At 38.2% G+C, this 16,299-nt stretch overlaps 1 protein-coding gene across 5 annotated transcripts in view; it reads right to left on the bottom strand.

Moving 5' to 3' along the window:
- Positions 1 to 639: 639 nt before the first annotated feature.
- The window catches only part of LOC306842958 (rho GTPase-activating protein 42-like), a 111,663-nt gene continuing 96,003 nt past the window's right edge, over positions 640 to 16,299 (bottom strand). For 3 of the 5 annotated variants that reach the window (XM_079374186.1, XM_079374188.1, XM_079374190.1), the window contains 14 exons: positions 16,007 to 16,085; positions 15,768 to 15,807; positions 15,368 to 15,430; positions 15,006 to 15,083; positions 14,255 to 14,339; positions 13,990 to 14,048; positions 13,763 to 13,868; positions 13,213 to 13,372; positions 11,807 to 11,957; positions 10,629 to 11,018; positions 9,063 to 9,222; positions 7,486 to 7,548; positions 7,263 to 7,342; positions 640 to 2,040 (listed from right to left, as the gene is read on the bottom strand). In XM_079374186.1, the coding sequence (XP_079230312.1) occupies positions 1,952 to 2,040; positions 7,263 to 7,342; positions 7,486 to 7,548; positions 9,063 to 9,222; positions 10,629 to 11,018; positions 11,807 to 11,957; positions 13,213 to 13,372; positions 13,763 to 13,868; positions 13,990 to 14,048; positions 14,255 to 14,339; positions 15,006 to 15,083; positions 15,368 to 15,430; positions 15,768 to 15,807; positions 16,007 to 16,085 (1,603 nt within the window). In that variant the 3' untranslated portion in view covers positions 640 to 1,951. The remainder of the gene's footprint in view (positions 2,041 to 7,262; positions 7,343 to 7,485; positions 7,549 to 9,062; positions 9,223 to 10,628; positions 11,019 to 11,806; positions 11,958 to 13,212; positions 13,373 to 13,762; positions 13,869 to 13,989; positions 14,049 to 14,254; positions 14,340 to 15,005; positions 15,084 to 15,367; positions 15,431 to 15,767; positions 15,808 to 16,006; positions 16,086 to 16,299) is intronic. The other 2 variants (XM_079374187.1, XM_079374189.1) reach the window with 1 other exon arrangement.

Here is a 16,299-nt window from a genome sequence, read left to right as displayed (position 1 = left end):
GTTATAATTGGCTGTTATTATTCAGTTCTCTGATTGGTAGAAACCGACGCAGCTGCCGCTCACAAAAAGCTAAAATATTTGTTATATTTTAAAAATATAATGTGCCGCGCTCGTGGAAGCTGCAGGATTTTGGGTGCACAAGCACCAATTGCGCTCCGCCTCCGTGCCGCCATCAAAACCGCCCGCGTTTTGCCACTTGTCGCATGTCTTCCATTGAAAATGAACTAGATACTCACGACCCATGTGAAAGGGCCTTAACCGGCAGAAAAAAAATGGTCACAAAATGCAACCATTTGTTCGCAGTCTGGAGCCCTGCATGTACAATGAAGATGCTACAGCTAGACTTGATTCTTTTATGGGTTCACCCCAAAATGAAAATTATGTCATTAATTACTCACCCTCATGTCCTTCCAAACCCGTAAGGCCTTCGTTCATCTTCGGAACACAAATTAAGATATTTTTGATGAAATCGGAGAGCTATCTGACCCTCCATACTAGACAGAAACGCAACTGAAATGTTCCCAGGTCCAGAAACGTAGTAAATGCATCGGTAAAACAGTCCATGTGACATCAGTGGCTCAACGATGCTACGAGAATACTTTTTTTGTGCAAAAAAAGCTTTTTTTGTGTTTTGTTCTTACGGGTTTGGAACGACATGAGGGTGAGTAATTAATGACAGAATTTTCATTTTGGGCTGAACTATGCCTTTAATATTTGTAAAGACTGAATTTTACTTGACATTCTGCAGTGACCTGGATACAAAACTGAGGCATGATCCACTGCTATCTTATGCTCTAAACCACAGATTTCCAAACTTTCAGGATTAGGAATGTGTATACGAAAATATTAGATATTTCAATTATAAATAATTGGAACACTTAGTTGTGTTCCAGTAATGTGACTGAATAAAACAGTATTTCAAGGTTGCTGATATTTCAGCACAAAACTGGAACATTTCACTGTCAACCAAACATTTATGCTTAAATGGCTGATTTCAGTACTGCATGTAGAATTCTATTTCTCAATACCATACATTTTTACTTGTTTCAATACACATTTTATTAACAGAATAATGTGATGCATATGAATATTAGAACTGAAAATATGTAAATATATATTTTTTGTCTCTTTTATGTCAGCAGCACTCAAGCTGCATAACTAAACCTGATGATCATGTTCTCCAGCATGATTTAAAGATGTTCAAAGAGTATTCAGTGTTAAGCTGGAAATCTGACCATATGGTAAAAGTCACAATTTTCTTGAAAACTTAAACTTAATTGATTAGTCACCAAGAAATATTGCGGAAATTCATTTAGTTAAAGTTTATCTGTTTAAAATGTTCAGAATCCTAAACATGTGGTTTCAGACTTTTGAACATTAATGACAGTAAAAGTAAGTACATTCATGATGAAATAAACCACACACACAGCAAAGTTTGGGTACTGCTGAACTAAGTTAAACATGACAGTGATTCACAGCTCAAATACTGCTGAGGTTTAACATTCTTCATTTATTTTATTAAATAGTGAGCTAAAATAAAAGAAAGCCTGTCTTTTAGACCTTTTAGCTGATCTTTCTTAACAAAATTACAGTATTCCACCACATATTAGACCTAAAAGGACCATTTAATGCAGTCCATCGCACCTCCTGATCTCAGTGTATGTGAATTTGTGTATCTAGACTCAAACAGCACATGTCAATTTAAACATTTCTGCCTCCTCAAACGCTTTGGAACCCATTGGTAAAGATTATTACAGCTGCGATTCCGACATTAATCACCCTTGTGCTGCATCATTGAGGTCTGTGTACTGTCCATGATCTCTTAATATTCAATGTCATATGAACACAGTCACAGTCCACTTACACATCCGTCAAAAATCGACATATATTTAAAGCCCTTGGTCTAAAGTTGATGTTGCCATGGATACCATGAAATGCTTGGCCTCTCCTGTCAGAGGAACACCACGTAATTTTCAGGAACGAGGCCTGATTTGCCCTCAAACGTTGCCTGGAGCCAGCCTGGTTCCACTGAAGGATACACTACACAGAGGAAAATGAGAACGTTTAGAGGTGAAGACTTGATAGGAAAAATCTATAGTATTAGTACTCATACATAGGGATTTAAATAAATTGGGACACAATAATCGATATGTGGCCTAAGACCATTTTTGAGAAAGTTTTGAGACAGATGACATCATTGGGTCAACAGAGCTTACCTATGTTGATCTTGTACATGCCTTGTATGTTTAGCAAAATTTAATTAATTATTCAGTATTAAATTGAATGTTGTTTGCTGATTTGATGTTACCAATAATGTCCTAATTTTAGAAGCATACATTAGAAATTACAAATCAATCAGTAAGGTTACAGAAAATTCCAGAAAAATATGGTTTCTAAATAATTTCCATCAATTACTGACTATATATGAGCAATATCACACAAGTAGCAGTGCGATATGGCTGTTTATCAGCACAGCTGTGATTCAGCTGAAGACACAAGGCCACAGTGCGGTGTGTGTGTTTGTGATGGTGATTTTAGTTGCATTATTCCATGCCAAGAGACTTTATGAGTGAGCCAGCAGTAAAGACTTTTATACTGAAAGAGACTGAAACAGGGTTGTAAACAAAAGTTATTTTTACTTTCACCAACATCTTGTAAGGTGCAGGCAACAAATGCACTGAGCAGCTCTGTCATCGGAAATCACACTTTACAGATGAAAGCATAGTATGACAAAGATATTGCTTTCCTTAGTGGACATTCAATCTAATGACTTATTGTGAATATGAGATTGAACTGAAGAATGAATGCTGTATCAGATGTAAACATGTAATCATTATACAGTGAGCTTTTAATGCAGTAATACAATAAGCTTTTAATGAAGCAACTCAACGTTCCTTTGTTGCTAGTTCTAAAGTGACGTTTTGGAATTAGTAACGAAGGCTTGGGCTCAGCTGTTGAACTGTCAAACTGAGTGTTAAGTGTTTATTTAAATTAATAATTCAATTAATTTAAATGAATTCATATTAAATTGAATGTTTGCTAATTTGATGCTACCAAAACATTATGACATACAGTAGCATAAATTGGAAGTCAAACCAAGATGGCTTCGCTGATGGCAGCTATTGTGTGTTGCTCTCCAGTGTTTGTACTGTTTTTGTTTGTTTTTCCAGTTTTTTGTTTTTCAAATACGATCAGTTTTACCAGGGATGACCTGCTGAACATTCGGCAGAACACACCACAAAATCCACACAACCATTAACACCTCCAGCAACCCTCCTCTCCCTCACAACTACAATTCAAATCAGCGAAGAAGATGTGTGCCAGGTCTTCAGGAAGAACAAAAGAAGGAAAGCACCAGGCCCAGACGGTGTGTCACCAGCCTGTCTGAAAATCTGTGCTGACCAGCTAGCCCCCATCTTCACACAGATCTTCAACAGATCACTGGAGCTGTGTGAAGTCCCCTCATGCTTAAAACGCTCCACCATCATCCCCGTTCCAAAGAAACCCAAAATTACTGGACTTGGATGAAATCATTTGAAAGACTGGTCTTGGATTATCTGAAGGACATCACTGGTCCCTTACTGGACCCCCTGCAGTTTGCCTACAGAGCAAACAGGTCTGTGGATGATGCAGTCAACATGAGACTGCACTTCATCCTGAAGCATCTGGACAGACCAGGGACTTGTGTGAGGATCCTGTTTGTGGACTTCAGCTCCACTTTTAACACCATCATCACGCAAAACTTTCAGAATAAACTAACCCAGCTCTCTGTCCCCACCTCCGTCTGTCAGTGGATCAATAGCTTCCTGACAGACAGACAGCAGTTAGTAAAGCTTGGTAAATTTACATCCAGCACTCGTACTATCAGCACTGGAGCTCCTCAGGGCTGTGTACTCTCCCCACTGCTCTTCTCCCTCTACACCAACGACTGCACCTCTAAAGACCCCTCTGTCAAGCTCCTGAAGTTTGCAGACGACACCACACTGATCGGCCTCATCCAGGACGGTGACGAGTCTGCTTACAGACAGGAGGTTAAGGAGCTGGCTGTCTGGTGCAGTCTTAACAACCTGAAGCTTAACACGCTCAAAACTGTGGAGATGATTGTGGACTTCAGGAGAAACCCCCCTGCTCTCCCCCCACTCACCATCATGAACAGCACTGTGACTGCAGTGGATTCCTGGGCACCACCATCTCCCAGGACCTGAAGTGAGATATTCACATAGACTCCATTGGCAGAAAGGCCCAGCAGAGGTTGTACTTTCTTCGCCAGCTGAGGAAGTTCAACCTGCCACAGGACTTACTGAGACAGTTCTACTCCGCCATCATTGAATCCATCCTCTGCACTTCAATAACTGTCTCGTTCAGCTCAGCTACCAAATCTGACCTCAGAAGACTACAGAGAGTAGTCCGGACTGCTGAGCGAATCATTGGTACAACCCTCACAACTCTCCAAGAGCTGTACTTATCCAGAGTGAGCAAAAGGGCTGGTAAAATCACTCTGGACCCCTCTCATCCAGCACACTCCCTCTTTGAACTGTTACCGTCTGGTCGATGCTACAGAGCTCTGAGCACCAGAACGACCAGACACAGAAACAGTTTCTTCCCTCAGGCAATCCATCTCATGAACACTCAACAATAAATGTGGAACACACAACTATAATACATTATCCATTCACCACACTCACTTATTTTATTTTTATTTTCTCATTTATAATTTGCACATACTTGACCTGTACATACATAGTTGTCTATATTATATATTGTGTTTTTGCTGCTTTGCCTATTCGGATATTTGTATATTATTCCTTTATTATCTGTGTCCTGTCCTGTTGCTGTCTTTCTGTTGCACTGTGGAGCTTCGGTCACTACAACAAATTCCTTGTATGTGTAAACATACTTGGCCAATAAAGCTCATTCTGATTCTGATTAATGTCTTAATCTTAGAGGCATGACTAAAACTTAATTTAAATGTATTTTTTTTATGACACAAAAATACATAGTCAAAAATAAAATGGCACTGGTTTGATGGGGTCAGTAAAATTGTAGGCAAACCCTAAGCATTAAATTTGGCATTTACCTGGATTTCATCCCACATGTTAAAGGGATAGTTCACCTAAAAATTAAAATTAGCCAAAGATTTACACACCCTCAATGTATCCTAGGCGTGTCTGACATTCCTCTTTCAGACAAACACATTCAGAGTTATATTCAACATTGTTCTCTTTGTTCCAATCTGTATAATTGCAGTGAATGGTGCCCCTGTTTCTGAATCCGAAAAAAAAAAAGTATCCATCCATCACAAAACTACTCCACACGGCTCTGGGGTGTTAATAAAGGACTTCTGAAGCGAAACGATGCGTTAGTTAAAATAATAACTTCACATCAGTTACACGACCGATAACATAGTTTTATATAACAATCATATTACAGTGAAGTGGAATATATGCCTCATTTGGCTGAAACAACAGCGTGGGTCCAGGCACAGGTGACGATTTCAGAAGACGTTTTGACTTTCCCTTCTCTGGCTCGTAATCATCGTGCTGAAATGTTCACTGCATGAAGTTTTTCAATGGGAGTATTTACATCCCAACGAATAGCGAGCAGCCATAGCTTCAATCGCTCAGGATCATTTACAGGTAATTTGAGAAATGTTAACCGTCCAACTCCCTTTGATACAGGTGCACGTAATCTTAAACATTTAGCCTTATTGAAGCACCCGGGGTATTGACACGAACGCACCATTTTAAAACAGATACAATATACTTGTTCACGTGCTTTGCCTGTGATGTAAACAAAACTTGTTTCTCGCGAGACTACGTGCTTCTCCCCGGCTCTTACGCATCGTTTAAACTAACGCATCGTTTCACTTCAGAAGTCTTTTGGGGGAAGTCGTGGCCTAATGGTTAGAGAGTCGGACTCGTAATCCAAAGGTTGTGGGAGTCTCGAGCCGGCAGGGATTGTAGATGGGGGGAGTGAATGTCCAGCGCTCTCTCCACCCTCAATACCACGACTGAGGTGCCCTTGAGCAAGGCACCGAACCCCCAACTGCTCCCCGGGCGCCGCAGCATAAATGGCTGCCCACTGCTCCGGGTGTGTGTTCACGGTGTGTGTGTGTTCACTGCTGTGTGTGTGCACGTTGGATGGGCTAAATGCAGAGCACGAATTCCGAGTATGGCAGTATGTCACTTCACTTCACTTAACACCCCGGAGCCGTGTGGAGTAGTTTTGTGATGGATGGATACTTTTTTCCGGATTCAGAAACAGGGGCACCATTCATTGCAATTATACAGATTGGAACAGATAGGACAATGTTGAATATAACTCCGAATGTGTTCGTCTGAAAGTGGAATGTCAGACACGCCTAAGATGCCTTGAGGGTGAGTAAATCTTTGGCTTATTTTCATTTTTGGGTGAACTATCCCTTTAAGTACAGACTTGAATGCTACCTTAAATCATGTGGCTTACTGGGGTGTGCTATTATTTTTCTAAGTCGTGTGATCAGTATGATTTTGATAAGTTGACAATTTAACCTCATCTCAGACAAACACAGCATGTGTAGAAGTCCTTGAATCACTGGAGCCATTATGTTTAAAGTGATTTGTTTGGCCATTATCTTCACAAAACAATGGTAACCTCAGGAAAGGGGGGCATCAATGAACCGCATATGCAGAGTTTTATTAATGATGGTTCAAGTCAGGTCAGGTTTGCTCCTACAAATGACTCTCATAAATGCTTTCAAAGGACTTCACAAATGACTCACCCTGTAATTATGACGCATTTTAACATACTCAGCACTAACAAAGCATCTGTTTAGACTGTAAGGCAGATGAGATAAGAAAATAAAGAGGTTTTAAATCGGTTTTTATAAGCAGAGCTCTCAAAAGTCAACATGGTGAGAAGGTTGATGGGTAAGAGGAGGTTTATATTAGGCTAAGTGTTTGCTGAGCTTTAGAGAGGGGAAGACGCTGCCTTCAACAGGTTACTGTGACCTGTTACCATGCCCTGGTGCCCAGCCAAGTTTGTTCCTTTGCGGAGAATACATCCAGCTGTAAAATCCCAGTACTGACATGTACGAAGAACAACAGCAGATGGCCATTCCACAGAGCAGACACACAGGAATGCATTATTTTCTATCAATATTAATGCCCTGGTATGCAGCAATGTGCATCAGTCCAGTCATAGTTCATTCTCTTTTTGAGATTTGTAACCGTCACTGCAAGTCATAAAAGGTCAAAGATAGATAGATAGATAGATATACTCACCGTTGGAGAAGTGAGCCCCCTGTGGGAAGCTCAGCTCATTACTGTGTTCTGCTTCACATGAATATATGGCTTTGGCATCTCTGTGGATTCAAATCAGAAATGATTTACAGATGTGCTCATACACTGTTTTAAAAGGGATATTTGTTGGTTTTTAATTTTTATGATGTTTGCCATCAAATATATTTGAATCAGTGATGTTTTTATGGGCCGTATCCATTGGTACCTTCCCAAAGGAGGAGGTTTTACAGCTGATGGGTTCTCAAAAAGCAGCGCTCTGGCAGCCACCCTGGAACATACAACCATGCCAAATGTTAGGGCAGTCAACTTCATGATCTGACATCACAAGAACTAGGCTGAATAAACAAACAATTTTTAGCTAAAGCAGGTACTGTAGCTACAATTTGACCCTTACATTTAGAGTAAAAAATATTGGTGTGAGCCAAAATTCTACATTTATCATTGGTACATTTTACAGTAAGGATATATGCATAGTTATATAGACATGAGCATCACATTTGATTCATGTACACTTTATAACTATTAAAGTAACATACAAATTCAAATCAACATGTTTCTAACACTTGTGGCCGTACATCTTATATAAGCAAATAAAAGCGTTTTTGAATCGAGTCCTCCTAAGTGAGTTGTGATGTTTCTTTTTTTTCTGTCATGACAAGTACAATTATATATCCTTCCCTGGAGAGAGTTTAAAAACCAGTGCTAGGTCACATCAACCCTTTTAGCAGCATAATTAAAACTCCTGCCAACAAAGAACAACTGCCATCAATCTCCATTCAGCAGCTTCCTCTACAAAACACTGCACTATAAAATACCGTAATGCACGATGTTTCCTCACTATGCACACTGAATAATGTTTTTACATTTCTATTTTGTAGTTCTTTAAAAGCTAACAATAATTTTAATGTACATCTAACAAGATCAGTTCTATTATTTCTGAACTATATATCAACTGCACGGAGATAAAAAATAAATAAATATATATATATATGAATGTATTTTTAAACTTTTGCCTGCCAAATCTATTTCCTCAAACGTTTATTCCTCAGAAGTGTTCCTTTTGTTAACCTTGGTTAACTAACAATGCAAAATGCAAAATGATTAAATTAACGTGTTATTTAACATGGACTAACAATGAACAGTTGTATTTTTTATTAGAAAACATTAACTAAGATGAATAAATACTGTAAAAAAAAATTACTGCTCATTGTGAGTTCATGTTAATAGCAAGATAAACAAGATAAATTGCAATTCTGACTTTTTTCTTTGAATTGTGAGTTTTTATCTCACAATTGTGACTTTTTTTCTCACAATTGCATTTTGCAATTCTGACTTTATAACACACAATTGTGAGATATATAGAAAGAATTGTGAGAAATACTCATAGTAAATAGTATTTTTTCCCTCAGAATTGGAATTGGACTCAGAATTGCAAGTTCATATCACACAAATCTGAAACAATTTATTCTGATTTTATCTCTCAATTGTGTTTATATCATGCAATTCTGAGGGAAAAAAGGCCAGAATATTAGATTCTTAAGAACTTTTTTTTAAATCATCTTCATCCTCAAATGTTGATTAAAAACTGTCATTGAACTTTTGATTGGCTCACAGGGTAAACATGGTCCCCCAACATATCAAGTTTTTTTCTTCTAACTTCTAACAAAACTGGATGATTTTTGATCTGAGAATGAGTACTAGAGGAACAGACAGAGCTGGATTTTCATCAAATGTCAGCTTCGGCATTAGTGGGTTGGATACTGATTAGAGAGTTTCACTTACACTGATCCTGGTCTCTGATAGCCGTTGGTAGAGCTCTTGTTGTCCAGCTTTCGGCGCAGGATTGTTTTAGGTGGCAGATCATGGTAGGCTGTGGAACTGATGCCATCTTTATGCACCACACATGCTAGATTCTGTACAGACCCCACACAGCTCTTACGACCTCCAGAGAGCCCAAAACACAAAAGAACAAAATAAGGTTTGAGGTTTTAAACCACAATGTGTGTTTGTGTGTGTGTGTATATGTGAACCTGGACCACAAAACCAGCCATAATGGTCAATTTGAGTAATTGAATAATTAAGCTTTCCATTGATGTATGGTTTGCTAAGATGGGACGATATTTGGCCGAGATACAAATATTTGGAAATATTATATATATAATATATATCATATTTCCAATGTTACAAAAACAGCATTCTTCCATCTTAGAAACATTGCCAAGCTTCGAAACATGCTACCTTTTTCTGATGCAGAAAAGCTAGTTCATGCATTCATGACCTCTAGACTGGACTATTGTAATGCACTGCTAGCTGGTTGTCCTGCATCTTCAATAAACAAGCTACAGATAGTCCAAAATGCAGCGGCTAGAGTTCTTACCAGGTCAAGAAAATATGATCATATTACCCCAATTTTACAGTCTCTGGATTGGCTACCTATTAAGTTCCGTATCATTTACAAAATATTATTACTTGCCTATAAGGCCCTAAATGGTTTAGCTCCTGCGTACCTAACTTGTCTTCTACCACACTACAATCCAACCCGCTCCCTAAGGTCGCTAAACTCTGGACTTTTGGTAGTACCTAGGATAGCAAAGTCCACTAAAGGAGGTAGAGCTTTTTCACATTTGGCTCCCAAACTCTGGAATAGCCTTCCTGATAACGTTCAGGGTTCAGATACACTTTCTCTGTTTAAATCTAGATTAAAGAAACATCTCTTTAGCCAAGCATTCACATAATGCATCTTATAATCTTGTACTGCAGTTATATCTGATCAAATGTACATTATTATTATTCTTTAGCTTGGGTTGAACAAATCATTTTTGCTTAGATGGCACAGCAGCTACGCTAGTTATGTCTCTATTTGTTTCTCTAGGAATTAAAGAAGCTTCAGCCTGGATCCAACCCTTAAATGATCTGAGATGACCGAACACCTGAGAAGAGATGATGCCAACCCCTCAGAGGACCTCAGAGGATGCCAATGCTCAGACATCATACAAATTTTGCCATTAAGTTAAATATATTAAGTATTTCCTGTAAAGCTGCTTTGCAACGATTTGTATCGTAAAAAGCGCTATACAAATAAACTTGAATTGAATTTTAAAATCTGCAATCTGAGGGTGCAAAAAAAAATCTACATATTGAGAAAATAGCCTTTAAAGTTGTCCAAATTAAGTCCTTAGAAATGCATATTACTAATCAAAAAATAAGTTTTGATATTTACGGTAAGAAATTTACAAAATATCTTCATGCAACATGATATTTATAAGTAACTAATGATTACTTTAAACAAATTAAAAAACATCTTAAACTTAAAACTTTTATGCAGTAATGTATGTTACTGGCCCCTACCTTCTGTGATGTTTAAAGATCTTAGAGACGGGGCACTCGAGCGGTTAAGCTGTGCTGATTTGATTCCCACTCCAGAGTGAGGAGCCTTTGTGGGTGCTGGTGAAGATCTGGCAGCTGCTGAGCCTGAGTTCATCCTGCAGGAGTCCTCCAAGTCCGCACGGGCCGTGTCCTCTCTGGAGCTGGAGTCTGGACTGCTGGTGCAGGTGGGGCCCTGGGGCTCGCTGGAGGACAGGGAGGAAGGGGTCCGTCGCAGGCCGGGGAAGGGGGGCTTGTCTTTGGGCTTAGGAGAGGAGCAGGTTTTGGAGGAGCTGTTCTGCTCTGAGGAGTGGGAGGAGAGGGAGTCCATGCTGCCGATTGGAGTGCTGCCTGAACTGCTGCTGAACGTGTCACCTGCAAAGGCAGAACGAACATGTGCTGTGAAGATATATAACAGCTGAAAACTATCTTCAATTCATTACATTTCTTAATACAGTTCCATCTTGTGAAAATGTCCTGGTCACACTGCACGTCAAAATGAAAGAAAATAAAAAATATCCAAGCCTATGAAGCCTATTTTTTGTATTGTGAATTTTTTTGTGGCAATAAGGCACATTTTCCTCAATACTATTAATATATACTATTATCAATGCCGCAATGTATTTCTGTGTTTTACATTTCAAGTGTTATTAACAAGTTCTGTTTCTCCCTAATTTGGCTTATTATTTAGCATTTAGGCTAATTTTGAGCAAAAGTATGCGATTTCTGCAAATGTAATTGTTGCGAGTGTAATTGTCTAATTGATTATTATTTTTATTGTTATTATTATTAGTTTTTTCATACATAATCGGGTGTACTTTCACCTATGTGTTATACAGTAAAATGTGAATGTTTAAAATTGTGTGCATAACACTCCCACACCCTGTTACATAGTACATAAAAAACACATTATAATAATTAATGACAATAGCACCCTGCTCTCATCCAGGTTAAGTTGTCCCTGGCTAAAGTAAGTAATCAGTGTAGCTCACACAGCTCAGGTACTTCCTTTACTGGGAGTCTATGGGATTTATCAAGCCTTAGCAAGTACCACTAAAGTAAATGAATGTGTTAATTATGTTAAATTTCCTAGATAAAACCCAGAGGATGTACTCTCAGCAGTGAATGTGAAATGTGAGGACGACTGGTCTTGTGAGACTCACTGTCCGCGTCTGCTAGGCACATTGAGGGTGTGTAGAGGCTCTTGGGTTTGCGCGGTCCAGATGAGAGACAGATGGCTCTGCTCCTGCGAGACCCCGGACGAGACTGCGGCTGTGGCAGGGGAACATTAGGGTCCGGCGCTTGATGAAATATCTGTGAAGATAAAAATAAAATAATAATACATTTATACAGCATGGATGCATTAAATTGGTTAAAAGTGACAAAGTCTTTTACATTGTTACAAAAGATTTCTATTTCAAATTAATGCTGCTCTTTTGAACATTCCATTCATCAAAGTATCCCGGAAGAAAAAAAAAAATGGTTTTCACAAAAATAACCATTTTCAACATTGGTAATACAAAGAAATGTTTCTTTAGCACTACATCAGTATATTAGAAATTATTTTTGAAGGGATCCGGACGAATGCCTTGAAATATATCATCTGATCAATGACTTGAGGTGTGGCAACCGTAGTATAAGCGGAATAATTGAATGTTACACACCCGAGGTGTAACACCATCATCACCACCTCAGGTGTGCATTATTTTTCTAATAATTCAACGGCCCCTTCCTCAATTATTCCTTACGTAGATGTCTGCAGGCCAGAACTTTAATCAAACATGTGAAGTCTGGTGCAGATTAAACATTGTATGTTTAAATTAGTCTAAAGCATGACATATCCAGTTGTCAACAGGTGGGGCTATGATTTTAACTATATATTGACCTTTAGATATCTTCAGGCCAAGACTCTTACCAAATATGTGAAGTCTAGTGTAGATTGGACATTTCATGTTTAAGTTAGTGTAAAACAAGTCATTTCCTGTTGCCAGAAGGTGGCGCTATGATTATAACAGAATATTGGCCAATTAGATGTGTTCAGGACATGACTCTTATCAAACATGTGAAGTTTGGGGCAGATCGAACATTGTCTGTCTGAAATATAACAACTTCCTATTTCATGGCGAAACATCAAAGTTTGTCAGGCCGCCACGGAAACGCCCTTCAAGGAGAACTCAAGATCTTAGCAATTTAACATATGACAATAGCAACATGACAATGAAACATAGCTTGAGAAGCACTTCATTGACATTTATAGGTGGCGCTATTGAGCAATTTTGCCACGCCCACTTCTGAAATCCATACCCATAGATGTAAATTGTTGCCACTTATTATGAGTTTTCAAGCATGTTTAGGTCTTCAAAAATGCAATTCATTTTGTAGAAGAAGAAGAAAAAGAAGAATCTGAGAATTCCAATAGGGTCCTTGCACCATCAGTGCTCAGGCCCTAAATATTACCAACCCCAAAACTCTGAACAGTAGTCGATATAGACATATACAAATAAAGATACAGTATGAATGTATAATTTCTTACAGGAGTTTGTTGTGTATTATCTTTGATTTCACTTGCCTTTTCAAAATTTTCAATGAGAATTTCTACCACGATATTTTGGAATTTGATGTTCATCATGGCGGCAACGGTTTCCTCCTGTGAGCGCATGAGCGTTGGGCCAAAGATCACTCCCAGATTGGACACCGTCATCATGTTACTCTCACTGTGAGTGGACACACTGCAGGGACACATATGCAGGGACCAATATCACACTTAAAAATACTTCATTGCCACACAAAACCTGACACCAACGTACACTTACATGCAGGACCAGACCAGATTTTGGTGCTTAATGCAACCTTCTGCTATCTAGTGGGCAATGCTTTTTAGCACCAAATTTTAAGTGGTGAAGAACATTGATCAAGTACGTCTTGGTTAAGTTAGTGAAGAAGTCTTGTGAAGATGCCAGCACCCAAAACACAACACATCCTGGTGATCAACTATCTTCACTTTAAATAAATCTACAACAATAAAGACTGAAAAGAAGGGAGAGAAATGTTTTCATTTTTGCGGAAAGTTTTCCTTTCAACAATAAAAAATCAATACAAATCTACATGTTCAGTCATACTTGAGTAGATGTTTGATTAATATCTCCAGCATCTCTTTGTTTTTGTCAGGTAGTTTATGCACCAGCGCGTGAACTGCACACACTCTGTAGTTCTGATCATCAGATTCTGAAAGAAAACAGAACAAATGTGTCAACACACCATCAAAACCAACTCATCACAAATATATACATTCAGTATATAACTTTTTGGTGTGTTAATATCATAATTCAAAAGCTTTAGTACTTACTGACAGCCAAGAGGAAGTCTGAGTGGAGCTTGTATGTCATGAGAGGCTCAGAAAGACACCTGGTGGATGGAGACGAGAATTACATCTTGTTAGCTCTTCGCTATGAAATGCTTTTGTTATTTTCAACTCGCTCGAGCAGAGAAAGGTATGCACAATTTCAGTGTTATTTTCCTGAATGTAAGGTTCCCACTAGCCGCTTGAATCTAATAATAACAGTAATAACATCAGCCTGTAACATGTAGAAAAACCTGAGGAACACACTAACCTGAGGTAATTCTTGAGGCCACTGGTGATGGTTTTGTTGTCCCAGGTATCTGGGTCCAGATCCATATCTGAGGCTGCTTTGGGTGCTGTGAGAGAAAACCAGGAATATGTAAAACATTAATTGTGCACTCATGAAAAACTAAAGGAATTTAGAATGTCATATTACAAACCAAAATTTACCAGATTTTTTGCACAGTAACATAAATTTCATGACAGTTAAGGACACTATAAATTTGATTCATCCCTTAAAAAATAATTTAATATCCTTATTTATTATTGGTTTCGGCATTACAGTAGTGACAACTGGAGGTGAAAATGTAGACAACTGTCAAGAAAGTGTTTTCCTATTCAAAAATAGTCTCTTATTTTTTATTTTTTCTTGAAAACATATTATAGCCTACTGTACGCTCTTATTATATGATGTATATTTATGAATATATTATATTAAACTATGCAACATTCCATAAATAAAATAAGAATTGTCAATGTTGTTTCATAGTGACATGGTGTTTATTTTTTAAGTTGGTCTGTGAAGTTTTTAAACTTGATTGAGGGTTTACAGACTAATTCCAGACATTTGTTGAGATATTTCAGAACAATATTAATAGCCACCAGATGTGACGTTAAGCTCCAAAATAAATTCATTTGACAGAGTTTTTGCGAGAGGAGTAGATTTTTATGACCCTGGCCTGAATCACACATTTGTCTAGTTCTCGAGGCTGGCATTAGTTGTGTAGAGTGATGTAACTTACAGAAGACTGTGGTCACGAGCTTCTGCACTTTTGAGTTTATTCCACCGACTCTGTACAAACCCATAGTGTTGAGCCCTGCTGAGAGAAGAATATATACAGTACATACAGAACATACATAGAAACACTGAAAGAGAGAGACCAAATGATGTATGAATGATTTAATCTGATGTAAGATTTTACCTATTATAACACATTTTTTAATTGGATTACATAAACAGTTAATCAATAATATATTTATGTTATAATTAAGTGATATATCTGATAAAATACTACACACAAAGGCCTATTATTATTACTACAATAAGGATGTAATAAAAAAAAAAAAATGAAATGATCAGTATTCCAGTAAACACACAACTCACCTCTCACCTCCACCAGCTGTATACACTTCCTCACAAAATTAAAGCCAGCTTCATTTAAAAATGCTACAAAAGACAGGTGAAAAGAAACAACATGTTCAATAGATGGATTTAGCTTGTGTCACACTCTGGGGGATACGGCTTACTCCGGTTGTGCTAAATGCAATGCGATCGACCTTGTAAAAGGAACTGAGAGAGCAGAGACACACAAAGGGTGTAGTGAAGGGAAACAGAGCACATTATCTGAACGAGCGTTTGTTAAACACAGTAAATCTGATGAGAGCATGTGAGGTCAGATTCAAACATTAAGCTCACTCTGACTGAAAAAAAAAAACAAATAGGCAAATAAAATGAATTATTCATTAATATCACTGTGGCTATGCTTAAAGACTTAAATACTTACTCTCTTCTTTCTTGCTCAGAATAGCAGGAAGGTTGTAGATCTGAAAGATCATATTAAGTGAATCAAGTATAACTTGTCAAGCAATGAAATTGCAGACAAATGGCGTATCGATTTTTACATGTTCTGACAAAAATACCTGAGCTTGAGGATCTTCTGAAGCATGACTCGATAGAAGCAAATTATGACAACTACGTCAATATTGTAATAAAATAAGGCAAGAAATTTGCTTCAGGACTCACCGGCTCTTTGCCATCCATAGCTTCCAGCCAGAGTCTCCTGTTGGACTCGGACAGTGCTTGTAGCGTGATAATGCCATGCCTGAAGACAACACAGAACTTAAAAGTCTGACATGTTCTAGAAATATCTTACTCAACTACATCTACTCATCTAAAATAGTTCCTGAATAGAGCCTTTGGAGAAACTGAAGCATTTAAAGGATTTAGACCCAAATTAAATGTTGCCACATCATATACAATTCACCCCAAAATGAAAATTGTGTCATCATTTACTCATCCTGATGTCATTCCAAATT

This window comes from Barbus barbus (genome assembly GCF_936440315.1).
Source record: "Barbus barbus genome assembly, chromosome: 23".
Taxonomy (NCBI): domain Eukaryota; kingdom Metazoa; phylum Chordata; class Actinopteri; order Cypriniformes; family Cyprinidae; genus Barbus; species Barbus barbus.
This window is presented reverse-complemented; position numbering and strand designations above follow the sequence as displayed.